Here is an 18,009-nt window from a genome sequence, read left to right on the forward strand (position 1 = left end):
CAAAATAGTGGAAATAATTACCAGAGAGCAGAATAAAGAAAACAGAATGAAAATAATTGAGGACAGCCTCAGAGACCTCTGGGACATTAAACGCACCAACATTTTAATTATAGGGCTCCCAGAAGAAGAAAAGAAAAAGAGTCTGAGAAAATATTTGAAGAGATTATAGTTGAAAACTTCCCTAATATAGGAAAGGAAATAGTCAATCAAGTCCAGGAAGCACAGAGTCCCCTAGAGGACAAATCCAAGGTGAAACATGCCAAGACACATATTAATCAAACTATCAAAAATTACATACAAAGAAAAAATATTAAAAGCAGCAAGGGAAAAGCAACAAATAACATACAAGGGAAACCCCACAAGGTTAACAGCTGATCTTTCAGCAGAAACTCTGCAAGCCAGAAGGGAGTGGCAAGACATATTTAAAGTGATGAAAGGGAAAAACCTAAAACCAAGATTACTCTACCCAGCAAGGATCTCATTCAGATTCGACGGAGAAATTAAAACCTTTACAGACAAGCAAAAGCTAAGAGAATTCAGCACCACCAAACCAGCTTTACAACAAATGCTAAAGTAAGTCCTCTAGGCAGGAAACACAAGGGAAGGAAAAGACCTAAAATAACAAACTGAAACAATTAAGAAAACAGTAATAGGAACATACGTATCAATAATTACCTTAAATGTAAACGGATTAAACACTCCAACCAAAAGACACAGACTGGCTGAATGGATACAAAAACAAGACCCATATATATGATGTTTACAAGAGACTCACTTCAGACCTAGGGACACATACAGACTGAAAGTGAGAGGATGAAGAAATTTATTCAATACAAATGGAAATCAAAAGAAAGCTGGAGTAGCAATACTCATATCAGATAAAATAGACTTTAAAATAAAGACTACTACAACAAACAAAGAAAGACACTACATAATGACCAAGGGATCAATCCAAGAAGAACATGTAACAATTGTATATGCTTATGCACCCAACATAGGAGCACCTCAATACATAAGGCAAATATTAACAACCATAAAAGGGGAAATCAACAGTAACACAATAATAGCAGGGGACTTTAACACCCCACTTTAACCAATGGACAGATCATCCAAAATGAAAATAAATAAGGAAATGCAAGCTTTAAATGACACATTAAACGATATGGACTTAATTGATATTTATAGGACATTCCATCCAAAAACAACAAAATACACTTTCTTCTCAAGTGGTCATCGAACATTCTGCAGAATAGATCATATCTTGGGTCACAAATCAAGCCCTGGTAAATTTAAGAAAATTGAAATCGTATCAAGTATGTTTTGCGACCGCAACGCTATGAGACTAGATACCAATTAAAGAAAAAAACCTGTAAAAAATACAAACACATGGAAGCTAAACAATACACTACTTAATAACCAAGAGACCAATGAAGAAACCAAAGAGGAAATCAAAAAATACCTAGAAACAAATGACAATGAAAATACAATGACCCAAGGCCTATGGGATGCAGCAAAAGCAGTTTTAAAAGGAAAGATTATAGTAAAACAATCTTACCTCAAGAAACAAGAAATATCTCAAATGAACAATCAAACCTTACACCTAAAGCAATCAGAGAAAGAAGAAGAACAACAACAAAAATATTAGCAGAAGGAAAGAAATCATAAAAACCAGATCAGATATAAATGAAAAAGAAATGAAGGACACAATAGCAAAGACCAATAAGACTAAAAGCTGGTTTTTTGAGAAGATAAACAAAATTGATAAACCATTAGCCAGACTCATCAAGAAAAAAAGGGAAAAGGCTCAAATCAACAGAATTACAAATGAAAAAGGAGAAGTACCAACTGACACTGCAGAAATACAAACGACCATGAGAGATTACTACAAGCAACTTATATGCCAATAAAATGGACAACCTGGAAGAAATGGACAAACTCTAAGAAAAGCATAACCTTCTGAAACTGAATCAGGAAGAAACAGAAAATATAAACAGACCAATCACAAGCACTGAAATTGAAACTGTGATTAAAAATCTTCCAACAAACAAAAGCACAGGACTAGATGGCTTCACAGATGAATTCTATCAACATTTAGAGAAGAGCTAACACCTATCCTTCTCAAACTCTTCCAAAATACAGCAGATGGAGGAACACTCCCAAATGCATTCTACGAGGCCACCATTATCTGATACCAAAACCAGACAAAGATGTCACAAAGAAAGAAAACTACAGGCCAATATCACTGATGAACACAGATGCAAAAATCCTCAACAAAATACTAGCAAACAGAATTCAACAGCACATTAAAAGGATCATACACCATGATCTAGTGGGGTTTATCGCAGGAATGCACGGATTCTTCAATATAGGCAAATCAATCAATGTGATACATCATATTAACAAACTGAAGGAGAAAAGCAAATGATCTTCTCAATAGATGCAGAAAAAGCTTTCAACAAAATTCAACACCCATTTATGATAAAAACCCTCCAGAAAGTAGGCACAGAGGGAACTTACCTCTACAAAATAAAGGCTATATATGACAAACCCACAGCCAACGTCATTCTCAATGGTGAAAAACTAAAACCATTTCCACGAAGATCAGGAACAAGACAAGGTTGCCCACTCTCTGGAAGTTTTAGCCACAGCAATCAGAGAAGAAAAAGAAAGAAAAGGAATACAAACTGGAAAAGAAGAAGTAAAACTGTCACTGTTTGCAGCTGACAAGATACTATACATAGAGAATCCTAAAGATGCTACCAGAAAACTACTAGAGCTAACCAATGAATTTGTTAAAGTAGCAGGATACAAAATTAATGCACACAAATCTCTTGCATTCCTATACACTAATGACGAAAAATCTGAGAGAGAAATTAAGGAAATACTCCCATTTACCACTGCAACAAAAAGAGTAAAATACCTAAGAATAAACCTACCTAAGGAGACAAAAGACCTGTATGCAGAAAACTATATGACACTGATGAAAGGAATTAAAGATGATAAAAACAGGACAGATATACCATATTCTTGGATTGGAAGAATCAACATTGTGAAAATGACCATACTACCCAAAGCAATCTATAGATTCAATGCAATCCTTATCAAACTACCTGTGGCATTTTTCACCAAACTAGAACAAAAAATTTCATAATTTGTATGGAAACAAAAAGACCCTGAATAGCCAAAGCAATCTTGAGAAAGATAAACAAAGCTGGAGGAACTGGGCTCCCTGACTTCAGACTACACTACAAAGCTACAGTAATCAAGACAGTATGGTACTGGCACCAAAACAGAAATATAGAGCAGTGGAACAGGACAGAAAGCCCAGAGATAAACCCACACACATATGGTCACCTTGTCTTTGATAAAGGAGGCAAGAATATACAATGGAGAAAAGACAGCCTCTTCAATACATGGTGCTGGGAAAACTGGACAGCTACATGTGCAAGAATAAAATTAGAACACTCCCTAACACCATACACAAAAATAAACTCTAAATGGATTAAAGACCTAAATGTAAGGCCAGACACTGTCAAACTCTTAGAGGAAAACATACGTAGAACACTCTATGACATAAATCATAGCAAGATCCTTTTTGACCCACCTCCTAGAGAAATGGAAATAAAAACAAAAATAAACAAATGGGACTTAATGAAACTTAAAAGCTTTTGCACTGCAAAGGAAACCGTAAACAAGACGAAAAGACAACCCTCAGAATAGGAGAAAATATTTGCAAATGAAGCAACTGACAAAGGATTAATCTCCAAAATATACAAGCAGCTCATGCAGCTCAGTATCAAAAAAACAAACAATCCAATCCAAAAATGAAAAGAAGACCTACACAGACATTTCTCCAAAGATGATATACAGACTGCCAACAAACACATGAAATGATGCTCAACATCACTAATCATTAGAGAAATGCAAATCAAAACTACAATGAGGTATCACTTCACACCTGTCAGAATGGCCATCATCAAAAAATCTACAAACAGTAAATGCTGGAGAGGGTGTGGAGAAAGGGAACCCTCTTGCACTGTTGGTGGGAATGTAAATTGATACAGCCTCTATGGAGAACAGTATGGAGGTTCCTTAAAAAACTAAAAATAGAACTACCATACGACCCAGCAGTCCCACCCCTGGGCATATACCCTGAGAAAACCATAATTCAAAAAGAGTCATGTACCATAATGTTCATTGTAGCATTATTTACAATAGCCAGGACATGGAAACAACCTAAGTGTCCATCGACAGATGAATGGATAAAGATTTGGCACATGTATACAATGGAATATTACGCAGCCATAAAAAGAAACTAAATTGAGGTATTTATAGTGAGGTGGATGGCCCTAGAGACTGTCATCCAGAGTGAAGAATGTCAGAAAGATAAAAACAAATATCGTACGCTAACACATATATATGGAATCTAAAATAAAATAAATGGTTCTGAAGAACCTAGGGGCAGGACAGGAATAAAGATGCAGACGTAGAGAATGGACTTGAGGACACAGGCAGGTGGAAGGGTAAACTGGGACGAAGTGAGAGAGTGGCATGGACATACATACACTACGAAATGTAAAATAGGTAGCTAGTGGGAAGCAGCCACATAGCACAGGGAGCTCAGCTTGGTGCTTTGTGACCACCTAGAGGGGTTAGATAGGGAGGATGAGAGGGAGACTCAAGAGGGAGGGCATATGCGGATACATGTATAATATATGTATAGCTGATTCACTTTGTTATACAGCAGAAACTAACACAACATTGTAAAGCAATTATACTCCAATAAAGATGTTAAAAATATATACATTAAAGATATTTAAGTAAGATTCTCTGTACTCACATAAGTAAATTATGGACTGTCATTTCTGAGACATCCTTTTCCACCCCACACTGGGCAGAATCTGCTCTTTTAAAAGCATGCTAAACAGGCCTTTGGGGGGATCATAGTTGTTCTATTTTTACCTGGATGTTGATTAACATAGTTGTGCTCATTCTGAAAATTCACTGAACTATACATTTACGATTACTTTTGCACTTTTCTGTATGTGTTTACGTCGGAATTCATAAAGATAGCGAAAGTATGCTGCCACCTTCCCAGAATCCCCAGAACTGATAAATTCTTGTTTTATTAATCTTTTCATCTCCCACAGATTAGAGGAAGGAACAATGACAAACTTTATTCCTGGATTTAATTCCTGAAAACAAATGAGAAACTGAATGGTGATGTGGAAATGACTGAAATCATGGGAGAAAATAACGATGTCAAATGACAACTTATTGAGAAATTGCTAAATACTGAGAAACCTGGAACATTAAATGTATCTGCAAAGAGAGAGCACAGAATAGTTGAGAACTTTGAAATTAGCCCAAGAACTAGCTCCATAATTTACTAAACTATGTGACTTAAGTAAGGTTATTTTATTCCTGTAAGACTACTCATCTGTAAAATGTGTTCAATAATACCTACCTAAAGAGATGTATGAGGGAGGATTAGAATGAAGACACTGAAATGTTTTTCATGTATCTGAAATGAATGAATATTATTAATGTATAAGAAAGGTAATGCAACCTTATGTGACACTGCAAGGAAAGAGAAGGAGGTGGGGGGGGAGGCAGAGGAGATTACAGCGACAACAGCACAGTTGAATTCTTTCAGAGCTATAACAGTAACTTTCATCTTGGTATCCTCAACATCTAATATAGTACCTACTACAGTGAATATTTGCTTAATTGAACTACATATGATTTGAGGAAAGTTAGCAAAATAGTGGTCAGAGAATTAAGAGTAAAATAATAGATTTTGTGTGTAAAAATCAAGTGGAGATCATTGTAGGTTAAATTTTCAGGATGTCTTACAGAAAATAGCAATCGGATATGAATGTAGGATTAAAGAAATGTGTTTATTTTAATGAACATTTAAATAGGAAAAAAACAGAGAACACAGATTAAAAATGTAAGAGAGATTACAACTGATGACATAAACATTCCGTTAAAATGGTTTCTGACCAACAATTCCCAAAGCAGCATTTTCCAACTTCCTAATAAAATGCCCAGGAAAATAGAAAAAACAAACAAAAAAAAACCCTACACTACTAGCCAAAACTAAAAGCTATAGACAATCAGATGCCAGAGTTCAAGAGGAACTAAGGTTAAGTATGAGGCAAATGGAAGTAAACTAAGAAATAAAAAAGAATCCAACATATTAAATACCCCCTGATGCTGTGGTAATCTGAATGGGAGGGGCTATCTGTATGTGTATGGCTGATTCACTTTGTTGTGCAGTGGAGGCTAACACAACATTATAAAGCAACCATACTCCAATAAAAATTTTAAAATAAATAAAAAATTTAAAAAATACCCCCTGATGGTTTCACTTATGAAGTGCAAGTCACATGGAAAAGGAAGGGTGTAGGGGGGACAATCATCTTTCCTTGGATTTGAAGGCCTACAACCTAAACCAAACAAAAAAAAAAGATGCCATCCTTATCAACACCACAGATAGAAAGAGTTAATCCCCTTTACCCACTTGCCCTCAGTAGTCTAGATCTAGGCATAGTCTGTAAGCCATAAGATGTAAACTATAGAAAGTGGGGAGTGAGGTACTGGCAGTGATAGAGTACATTCCAAAAGTCAAGAGTCTCAAGGAGTAACATGCTTGAGGAGATAAGGATAAGAAGAACCCGGGTAGCAGTACATAGATGAATTGTGGTTTTATTGTACTACAGGTCTGTGTTCTAAAGAATCAGTCCCTGGGGAACAGAAAAAAGTTGCCAATTAAGTAAAGTTTTATATAAGGATTGGCAAATGAAAATCCCTAATGAATTAAACTAATACATCAAACAGTTTATTCCAAAAATGTAAGGATAATTCATTTTTTTAAATGTATTACATTTTAAACAGGAAAAACAATATGATCAACTCAATAGATTTATATAAGTATAAATACAAATGGCCAGCAAACATTAGTAACTATGACAGATGCAAATGAAAACTATGTTTTCTGATCATCAGAATCACAAGATATTTAGGACTGATAACAGCCAATACTGTGAAAGGACAGTCTAACACAATTCTAGTAAAAGCAGGTTCACTCTTTTGTGTGAATTCTATAATTTTTACATGTTTACAAGTACTGGTACTGGAATATATTTTTACACCATGTGTAACACTGTACTAGCATCCAATTAGTCCAATGGTTCTCAAGGTTTTTGGTCTCAGGACTCCTCTGCACCCCCCAAAATTAGTGAGCAGATGAATGGTTACCAGGGGCTTGGGGAGGGCTGACTACAAAGGGGCAGGAGGGAATCTGGGGTGGGTGATGAAACTGTTCTCTATCTTGATTGTGGTGGTAGTTACATGACTATGTGTTTGTCCAAAATCATAGAACTTTATATTTAAAAGGGTGAATATAATACAGGTAAATTAAACCTTTAAAAAGGCTGACTCCAAAACAAAATTCTTGAAGACCCCCTAAAAAGCTTTTCTTTATGTGGGTTATCAATATTTATTAGCTTATTAGAAATCATAAATGAGACAATTTTTGAATAGTTCCTTAGGTATTCATTTTTAAAATAATAAATGCACTAAATGTTAAAAAAATAATATATTTTTCATGAAAAATAACTATTTTCCAAAGCAAAAAATATTTGGTGAGAAAACTCACACTTTTTTAGTAAATCTCTTTCATGTCTGCTTCAAACTGAAAACAGATGGATTCTCATATCTGCTTCTGCATTCAACCTGTTACAGTACGGCAGGTCATGTGGCCTCTGGAAAACTCCACTGTATATTTGTGAGAAAATGAGTGTGAAAAAGATGACATCTGCATATTATTATGAAAATAATTTTGAGTTGGAAGTGTCAGGAACCCCAGGGGTTCCTGGACCACACTTTGAGAACCTCTGATTTAAGCTATACAAGAAAATACCAGGGCCTCCCTGGTGGCGCAGTGGTTGAGAGTCCACCTGCCGGTGCAGGGGACATGGGTTCGTGCCCCGGTCCAGGAAGATCCCACATGCCGCGCCCGTGAGCCACGGCCGCTGAGCCTGTGCGTCCGGAGCCTGTGCGTCCGGAGCCTGTGCTCCACAATGGGAGAGGCCACAACAGTGAGAGGCCCGCGTACCACAAAAAAAAAAAAAGAAAAAAAAAGAAAATACCAAATACTGAATATGGCATAATAATAAAATGTACTTATTTTCAAATCAAGGAAGCAGTCTCTTATGCAGATTATCTGTCCCGATTTAATACACTAATATTCCCCTTATCCAGGTCAAAACTGCTACCAAACAATGATTTAGGCTGAACTACAAATTTCAATTTAAATGAAAAATATTTCTGAGGTCCAAGGGTTTTAAAGAAAACAAAAAAACCGCAAAAAACAGACCATAAGAGCTACAGCATCATCCTCAATCCCTCACTCACTGACTGTAGGACGAGGCAGATTAAAAGCAGCATGAACACAGAGAAAGTAAGGCAAAGAAAATGCCTGATCTCAAAAAAAGAAGAAAGCATAAAATGAAAAGGCAGGTAGAATAAGGGCAAAAGTAAAGCAATACAGGAGCAAATATATCCTGAATGTAAAATACAAGAAAAAACAAATATTGCTCCTTGTGTGCATACTGGAAAGAACTCAAAACTGTATTAAGACCACATCCCCACTGTACAGAGAAGGGAAGCTACGGCAAATGGCTTTTCTTGTACAACGTCACTCATATGACCCAAAATGGGAATCCACTCCTCTCAGCAATCATTGTCTAACATGCTAAACAAGGTGGGAGATCTCTCCGTTAAGGGGAACTTGGGGGTGCCTACTTAAGGCTCTTTATTTCAGTGTTTACCCAACTTTCAAAACCGGAGAGCCGTCCAGAACCATTCACTACCCCAAGCGACGAAGTCAGACGTGCTGTCTCCGGGAGCTTTGTTCCCAGGTCATTTTAAAATACTTTCCAAGGAACTGGTGGCACCGCCGGGAGACGGCGCAACCCCTGGGCGGACGCGGGCAGTCCTGGGCTCCCAACAGCGGCTGCGGCCGCCCTGTCACCTGTCCCGGGAGTCCCGCCCGCGGCGGTGGGGCGCCCCCGCACTCCCCCCAACCCAGCGCCTCCTTTGGCGAGGACCGCCCGGGCCTCATTTTCCCCACCTGTACTCGAGGAGTCGGACGGGCCACCTCTCGGCGCCCCTCTAGCTCGACTATAGAACTCCGGGCGGGGGGGCAGCTCGGCCGCTACCCCGCTCAGGCCGTACTCGCTGTGAGGGGGATCCCGAGGGGGCCGGTCCTCGGCGCCCCGCACTCACCCGGCTGATGCTTCAGTGCCATCACCGACACCAGGTAGTGGGCGATGTCAAAAAAGGGAAACATGGAAGTACGAGAAAAGGCAAGGGACAGCTCATTCCACGGACAGTCCATCACGACGACCGACCGTCGCAGCCGAAGCAGCCGCGGCGACGGGTTCCCGGCGTGCGCGACGAGGGGAGGGGTAAGTTACGGCCGCGGCCGCCCGCTCTTCGGCTGGGCCTCTCGGAGCTCTGCGCGTGCGCCTTGACACCCGGCGCCGGCGCGCGGAGGGGGCGGGCCGCGTGTCCCAGGAGCCTCGGATGCGCTGGTGGTTGGCCTCTGGGCGGGGTGAGGAGGGCCGGGGCTTGTTCTAATAAGAGTCCAGCGTCTTCTGCGTGCTGCGAGTTGTGTAAGACGCGAGAGTGGTCAGATGAATACAACATAAATAATAAATATGCATTATTTCTCTTAACATTTAGTGCATTTATTATTTTTAGAACGAATACATAAAGAACTATTTTAAATGTTTCTCAGTTATTTCTAATATGCTAAGTATTGATACATGAAACCCATAAACGTCTTCAGGACTTTTTGGGATCCTCAAGAAAAATTTTTAAGTCGGCTTTTTTAAAGGTTTAATTTAAATACATTTTATTCACCGTTTTTAGTGTAAAGTTTTATGATTTTGGATAAACGCAGTCCACAAGGGGAGACGCTCAGAATCGGATTTATTTCTGTGAATTGATTTCATTCACCTAACATTTCTCGAGGAACCACAGTATGCAAATCACACCATGACTTATTGGAGATAAAAAAAATAATATGATAATATCCTGCCCTCAAGAAACGTGTTTTCCCAAGGGAGATTACAAAGCGGGTAATAGTGAGTATAGGTGCCATGATAGGGCAAGTTCCAAGGAGAGGAAGGCTATTTCAGGTTAGTGGTAAGGCAAACTAGCCTCTAAAAGCTAAGGGAAAGATGGAGGGGCGTACTTTGGCTGGACTACGAAGTGAGAAATTAGCTCAGAAAAGAAGTCCTTGAATGGCAGACCATAACCAAGTGGTTTGGCCCCAGAGCCTAAGCTCTTGATCACTACATTTTATGCTCAGACAAATCCGAGCCAGACTCCAGTCTCTCAACCATTATGCTAAACTGCGTTTTTCTTTGTTTTTTTTGCGGGGGTGGGGGGGTGGGGGTGGTGAGGTGGGAGGGAGGGTTGCAATCAAGCAACAAGATTAGGAAAGTTTGGTAAAAAGAGACTAAAGACAGGCGAAAATGGAGGATATTCACAGTTCCAAACAAAATGTAGTGGAGGCTGAGGACACTAGGAGCAGGGAACTGGATGGGGAAAGACGCAGTAGAACCAGAACAGGCTGGGTGTCACCTCAACCTGTCAAAAAAGGATGTGGGGAATGGGTGCGTAGGAGAATTATGGTTACATTCAGAGAAATAGGAAACAGGAATGAGGAACAGACTTGGGTAGAAAAAAACAAGTTTAGTTTGGCACATTTTTTATTTGGTGTGTCAACAGATCATGCGGACACCAGGAAACTGGAAATAACATAATGAGCTGCTAGATAAGTAAGAGCCGCTTGGGAGTAAGAACTGCAGACTTGCATTGATTTTTTTTTTATCTGAATATTTGTCTGTTCGTTTTAATTCGTTTAACAAGGGCCTTTTGCTATGTACCAGGCATTTTGCTGGATGTCAGAGGCCCTGCCCTAAATACTAAGTGTTCAAAATGTGGGGGAAATTGTAGTAAATCTCTACATTTCACTACTTATCAAGAAAGAATAGAGTTGCTAAGATACTTTTCATATGTGGTTTTCTAAGCAAGCACCTCTTGTTAGAGAAAGGCTTTTAGACCTCTAGCCAAACTAAAGAAAAAAAAGCAACCGCTGTGAATATTTACACTTTGATGTTTCAGTTTGTTCTTTCATAATTTTTATACATTTCTTTAGCTTTGTGAATTTAGGGGCAGAACTTGGATGTTATTTCCCAAAAGATTTTACAGTTTTAAAAGTCTTTAATTAGACTACACAAAATATGTGTTTTGTCCTTGAACTTAAAAAAAAATACTATAACATCTCAAAATCATATGTCTATGCCTGTATCATTCTGGGGTATAATTAAGTTCATTATTAACACCAATATGGCAATAGTGAAAAGCATCAGAATTTTTTTAAAAAAGATAAATCAAATATTTTGCTTTCCCTAAACATATTAATTCCAACAGAAGAGAATTAATCATCTCAGACTCTACGAGTAATCTGAAATTTGTTTCATTTCCAAACTGTGAAAATAAGCTGGGTCCCCATCTGCCTAGAGCCTAAAGAATACTTTTTTTTTAATCTAAGGGAAATGATATCACCTCACAAAAAGACAAGTTCTATCTAAATGTTAACTGTGCTCACTATATTTGCTTCTGGTCAGTGATTCAGTTATTTAATGAAATGGGCCAAACAGAAGCAAGTGGGCAATAAAATGAGGGAAGGCTTTGAACTGATAACAGGGAGAGGCAAGATTTGGGGAAATTATGTGCAAAAATAAAAACCTGCCCTGACTTTTGGGAGCGGTTTACAAAGTTACATAATTATTGCAGATAAAACAAATCAAATTATAAAGTACTGCTTATCTATTAAAAAGCAAAAGTGGTCTAACTGTATGAATATCTGGAAAAGAGGGTTTTTTTTGTTTTTGTTTGGATATCATTACTTTATTATAAAAGAAACAGGGAAATTATTTACATGATGAAAGATTTCAGAACTTCAGTGGCAGCTTCACGTGATGCCATTTCAATAGTGACTTATTTTGGTCGACGTAGTTTCCAAGAATGTCACCATCTATAAGTAAGAAATAATCCTTGTCGTCTAGAACTACTTTGGTGCCTCCATATTCTGGGAGAAGAACTTTCACTATCTGGTTGAACCTCTCCACCCTTTCCTCTAGAGCCTGATCTAACAGCTACTACCGTTGCTTGCAATACTTTTCCTTGTGATTTTTCTGTAAGCATAATGCCTCCTTTGGTTACAGTTTCGGCTGCACTTCTTTCAACTAATACTTGGTCAAATACGGGAAGAAACTTTCTAAATGCCTGTCCTGCCATGACTCTGGTTGCCGCAGCTCGTACTGTTGCTCTTTGGCCACCGCCACAAAAGGGAGATCCGAAGTCTGACCCTCCGGCCACGTGAACTCGAGAAAAGACCTCCCAGCGCCCTCGCCCCCGGCCCCTCCCCGCGAAAGGGGGCGGCTGCACCAGCGCGCGCCACGGTTCGTTTCCTGGGCTCTGCTCTAGGCTCTGACTCGCGGACCGGTAGGCGGAAGAAAAGAGGAGGTTTTTCTAGGCCGCGGGCCGAGGTGAAAATACTTACCCTTAGCCCCCCTTCCGGAAATGGAAAAGAATTTTGACTAAACATATTTGAAGCATTTTGAGTACAAAAGCATGTGAAACTAATTGTTATAAACCAGGTTTTTCAACCTCAATGCTATTGACATTTTGGGCTGAACAATTCTTAGTTGTCTTATGGGGTGTGTTATGGGATGTTTAACAGCATCCCTGGCCTCTACCCACTAGATGCCAGTAGCACGCACGCACACACCAATTGTGACAACCAAAAATGTCTCTAGACATTTTTGTCTTGGGGGGGGCGGGAATCGCCTCTAGTTCAGAACTACTTTATAAATTTTTTGGCAGCATGTTCCTCTATTTGTACAAACATTATGGTTATGCATCTAATATTAATCATCAAGTTAATTCTACATAACCCTTCTTGGTCTCAGCTTGATCATCCATCCCCCAGATCAAGTTGGCAACATCCCAAAACCCAGTACCACAAAGGTAATCCTAGCTATTTCTTCTCTGCAATACTGCTTTCTATCCACTGATTGGCATGCCTTTCACTTTGGGAAGTCAAAAACGTTTTAAAAACCATGAAGAGTCCATGATGAGGAAGTTTCATATTAGAGGAGCCAACTACACTTCTATACTTTAGTATTCTAGTTAGGGATTTTCATTCTGAAGTTATTCTCATAGGGATTTGATAACTATGCCCTTTCCAGTTATAGTGTAGTAAAATATGACGTTTAAGACAAAATGTTAAATTTAATTTCTATTTTTTTAATGGTCAGCATTATCAAGGAGGATTAACTAAAGAGCACAGATTGTCCTGAATTCAGTCAGTACAGTGAGATCCTGGCACATGAGATTTAAGTGATAAACCAATTCAATTATAAACTCAACTCTTTAGACTCTGTGTATCTAATAATACACACTGATATGGTGACTTGAAAAATATAACTTGGCTCACTTATTACTTGCACTTGAAACTAAAATCTTTTTCTGTAAACATCACTTATACCTCTAATATGAACTATTAAACTAAAAATATTCTCCATGTGTAACAAGTACAAATTTACCTACTTAAAATATCTGATGTTATGAAAAGGAATATCTCTAGTGTTCATCAGTATAAAGACTTCCAAAACTGCAGTCACCCACTGGTGCCACAGTTGCCAGGTGTCTGTGGTTACTAGCACTCAAAGTTATAATTCATCTCTGTTCAAGAGTAACAGGTACCATTAAATCAAAGAATAAAAGAATTTTGGAAGTTGAATGGACCCTTTAAAAAAAGTAACATGGATTGCAAGTCATATAAAACAGTTCAGGGCAGCTTAAGCAAAGTGACGGATTTACTGAAAGGCTACCAGGGAATCAGCCATCAATCCCCAAAAAGAGCAAGAAGTTGGGCATTTCTGAGGCCAGCAGCAGTAGGTAGATGTGGGATACCCTCAGTTACTAATGATAGTCAATGTTAATATTGTTCAGTCTCTGTGTCCCCCTATTCGGTACTGCCGGGAAAGAGCCTGCCCTGGCCTGGGACAGATGTCCTCTTCTTGTTGATCAGCTCTGGAGGGATGCTAGGTCACATCCCTAGGTATCAGAGGCAATGTCTGAGAATGGAGGGAGCCACGCAGCCATCACAAGAAGTATCTATTACAATCATTTTCTTTAGACCATTTATTTCAGAGTAGGAAACTCAGAGCTAGAGACAGATCACAAAGGCAGGCAGTGACAGACCAGGATTTGTTATTATCCTGTTACAGTCTCCCTACTGGGCTTTCTCTGGTCCCACACACAACCCAAAATGCTCTCCTAAAGTTGCCTTTTACTGACAGATCCAGCATCCCCACAGCAATGAAAAGGCTACTGGATGAGAGCCAGAAAGACCTATTAGGAGTAAGGACTGTGGGTCAACAGCTAGGATTAAAGGAGTTTGTAGTTTCCAGCATAACCAGTTTGTTGAAGAGGCTGAAATCAGTGGGGCACAGTCAGGAAGTGGATCTAACATCCACCAGACAAAGCCCCCAACTATGATCCTATGTCAGATCTCCCCTTCCCATCCTTTAACTTTATCTCAGCAGATCCCATTACTTCCTCATCATTTAAGATACTAAAATATTAAGAGTCCAATCCAATTAAAATGTCAGTGTTGCATCTAATTCAGAGCTTTTCCCACTCCATCAGCTCAGGTCTGCCTGGCTCAGAGCCTTGCAGTGGGGGAAAGAGGCATGGGGTGGTCTTTCAACCTTTCCTCCTCTTCTGCCCCTTCCACCATCTGTGTCCTCCAGGGTCAAGGTAGTGGGTAGGGGAATTATAGAAAAGGAACAAAAGGCCTTCTAGTTCACAGGGGTTTGTTATGGCTTTTGTTTTTCTTTTTGCTATCGATATTCTTCTTTATAGCAGGCTCCCAGTGCTGACTCATTCATGGGGTACATTTGCGGGCTCCACAATGATGCCATGGACCTCTGCATAGCAAGGTTTCCTGACACCTGCAGTTGTCAGGAACTGCGGACACCATCAGATGGCTAACCAAAAAGGTATATCCAACTCTGCATGTTGAGTTAAAACATTAAATATGTTTTTTTCCAGCCACTCAGCAAGCGGTTGGCCATGTGTTAGAATATGGGCAAATGAAAATGAAGAAATCTGTTTGACATGCTTCTGAAAACTAAATGAAGAAGAACAAAGTTGAAGGACTGATGCTACTCAGTCTTAAGTCTTACTGTACGTCTACAGTAATGAAGACAGTGTGGTATTGGTAAAAGAACAGACAAACAGAAGGATGAAAACAATGTGGCTTCTCTTATTAAAGTGACTATGCCCTTGAGATGGGCCCTTCTTTTTTTCTGCCTTGAGCTGGGGCATGCCCTGTGACCATGGGAGAAGGGTCAAGAAAATAGCAGATAACTGAAGGTGTCAGCTCTCTCAGACTTACTGCTATGTGAGAAAAAAATAATCCTTTATCTATTCAAATAGAGTCTGAATTGGCTTGGGGAAGAGAAGCACCGCTTTCCTCATACAGAGAGGAGTAGAAAAATCACTCTAACCTTTTGAATTCCCTTCTATGAATTTCCTTTAAAATTTTTAATTTCTTGGGCTGTTGGGAGTGAAGTTCTCTGGACTAGTTGTTATCTTTAATTAAGTCCCACTTAGACAGCCTAGCTCCTCTCTTTACAGTGTGAAGGTAACATCTTTTGTCTTTGGAGCTCTACCTGGAATTCCAAGATAATCCCAACTAACATCTTCTTACACCAAAAGACAGGCAAAGGAAAGAAATTTAAAAAACAAGGTCGCTGAGTGAGGTTTAAAAGAAAGTTCATGGGCTTCCCTGGTGGCGCAGTGGTTGAGAGTCCGCCTGCCGATGCAGGGGACACGGGTTCGTGCCCCGGTCCGGGAGGATCCCGCATGCCGCGGAGCGGCTGGGCCCGTGAGCCATGGCCGCTGAGCCTGCGCGTCCGGAGCCTGTGCTCCGCAACGGGAGAGGCCACAGCGGTGAGAGGCCCGCGTACCGCAAAAAAAAAAATAATAATAATAAAAGAAAATTCATGTAGCTAAGGCTAGGAACTCACAAAATATCAGTGATCTATGTAGATGAGTTGATTAAACCAAAACATTAGCAGCAAGAAGACAATGTGCACCTGATGTTTGGGCAAACAAAAGGAATCTTACCTACCTAGAGATTCATAAATATGTCCAAATAACAGTGAGCTCCATAAGTACAAATAGAGAGGTCAAATGCAGTTGCAGGTGGGTTCTGACCCATAACAATCACAGAGGGAAATCATTGCAATGTAAAGTTGTCCATATATGACAACTGACAATAATTACATACTCCATTGCTTGAGCCCTAAGTTGTCCAGACTTCATACAGAATGTATCTACATTACCTATCTCCTGGGTCTATTTTTTTAAAGTCAGTGTTCAATTAGTGGAATTGTATGTGTATCTATAGATAAAACATATATTCCAGGGACTGCATCAATCACTCTATGTTCCTTCAATGTCTATAAATCTGTGTAAGTCATGGAAGATGTAAAATCTCTAAAATGTAAAAATCTCTTAGTATTTATTATCTATGAAGCCAATTATTCTTACAGTTTTGCATACAAAAATTGTAATATTTCTTTAGTTTAAAAGAGCTAAAGATGGGCTTCCCTGGTGGTGCAGTGGTTGAGAGTCCGCCTGCCGATGCAGGGGACACGGGTTCGTGCCCCGGTCCGGGAGGATCCCGCATGCCGCGGGGCAGCTGGGCCCGTGAGCCATGGCCGCTGAGCCTGCGCGTCCAGAGCCTGTGCTCCACGGCGGGAGAGGCCACAGCAGTGACGGGCACACATATCGCAAAAAAAAAAAAAAAAAAAAAAAGCTAAAGAGAATATTTTTAATATTAGTCCAACTTCTTATAGGCATTATAATTATTTTAGAAGGGGATAATTTCTCAAAGTGCTTAACCATGGAAATCTAATTTTTCCCCTCCAAACAGTTCACCAAACTGGAAATCCAGCTTGAGAACCCTGTAGAAAGCTTTTCCTATCTCCACTATAATCAGCTGCACCATCAGGTTATTTATAATGTTCATTCACTCAATAAATATGTATCTCATCTTTCAGACGGGGCCCATCAGATCATAACAGCAAAGTCTTTCCCTACACCTCTTCAGCTACCTCTCTGTTAGGCTTAGCCAGCCAGAGCAACATATCAAATTATATTCTTGACTTTATACCAAGGAGTTCATTTGAGGAACTTTCTCATCTTGGGAGGTGGTGTACACTAGTGGTAACACAGAATGCACAGTCTTTAGTCAGACATTCTACTTATTGTGTCACCTTATAGAAAGCAGCTGCTAAATCTCTATAAGCCTGTGTCTTCCTCTTTAACCTAGGAAGAATAGTACTTATTTCACAGTGTCGTTTTCAAAGTTAAAAGAGCGTATCACAGATATAGAGAACAAACTAGTGGTTACCAGTTGGGGGAGGGGCAATATAAGAGTGAGGAAGTGGGAGGTACAAACTACTGGGTGTAAGATAGGCTGCTAGGATATATTGTACAACACAGGGAATATGACCAATATTTTGTAATAAGTATAAGTGCAGTGTAACCTTTAAAAATTGTAAAAAAAATTTTTAAAGGAAAAAACCAAAAAAACCTGACCTGACAGATAAGCAGGACCTGAGGAAAAAACAATTCAGAGAGCATACATATGAATTGCTTAGCACAGTACCTGACACATGGTGCCTACTTGATAAATTTTAGTTATGACTCTTCTCCTGTGATATTCAGATCTCTTAAAAGGAACTTAGAAGTTCCTTTCCTACTGCTTTCTTAACTTCTAAAGTTTAGAGATTACACTAATTTTAGAGACATAGTGGTTAAGAGTGCCGTTGCTAAAGCCAGATG

The 18,009-nt window shown here is 39.5% G+C and overlaps 1 protein-coding gene and 1 pseudogene across 3 annotated transcripts in view; both read right to left on the minus strand.

Annotated features, from left to right (window-relative positions):
* The window catches only part of TMEM38B (transmembrane protein 38B), a 69,291-nt gene extending 59,827 nt beyond the window's left edge, over nt 1-9,464 (minus strand). For both annotated transcript variants that reach the window (XM_082842144.1, XM_082842143.1), the window contains exon 1: nt 9,295-9,464. In XM_082842144.1, coding sequence (XP_082698270.1) covers nt 9,295-9,406 — 112 coding nt within the window. In that variant the 5' untranslated portion in view covers nt 9,407-9,464. The remainder of the gene's footprint in view (nt 1-9,294) is intronic.
* A 2,571-nt stretch (nt 9,465-12,035) lies between these two features.
* LOC309963779 (10 kDa heat shock protein, mitochondrial-like) lies at nt 12,036-12,381 on the minus strand (annotated as a pseudogene). The gene has a single exon. The product of its transcript is annotated as a 10 kDa heat shock protein, mitochondrial-like (transcript).
* Between the last annotated feature and the right edge of the window lie 5,628 nt (nt 12,382-18,009).

The sequence above is a fragment of the Leucopleurus acutus genome, assembly GCF_964270905.1.
Source record: "Leucopleurus acutus genome assembly, chromosome: 7".
NCBI classification, from domain to species: Eukaryota; Metazoa; Chordata; class Mammalia; order Artiodactyla; family Delphinidae; genus Leucopleurus; species Leucopleurus acutus.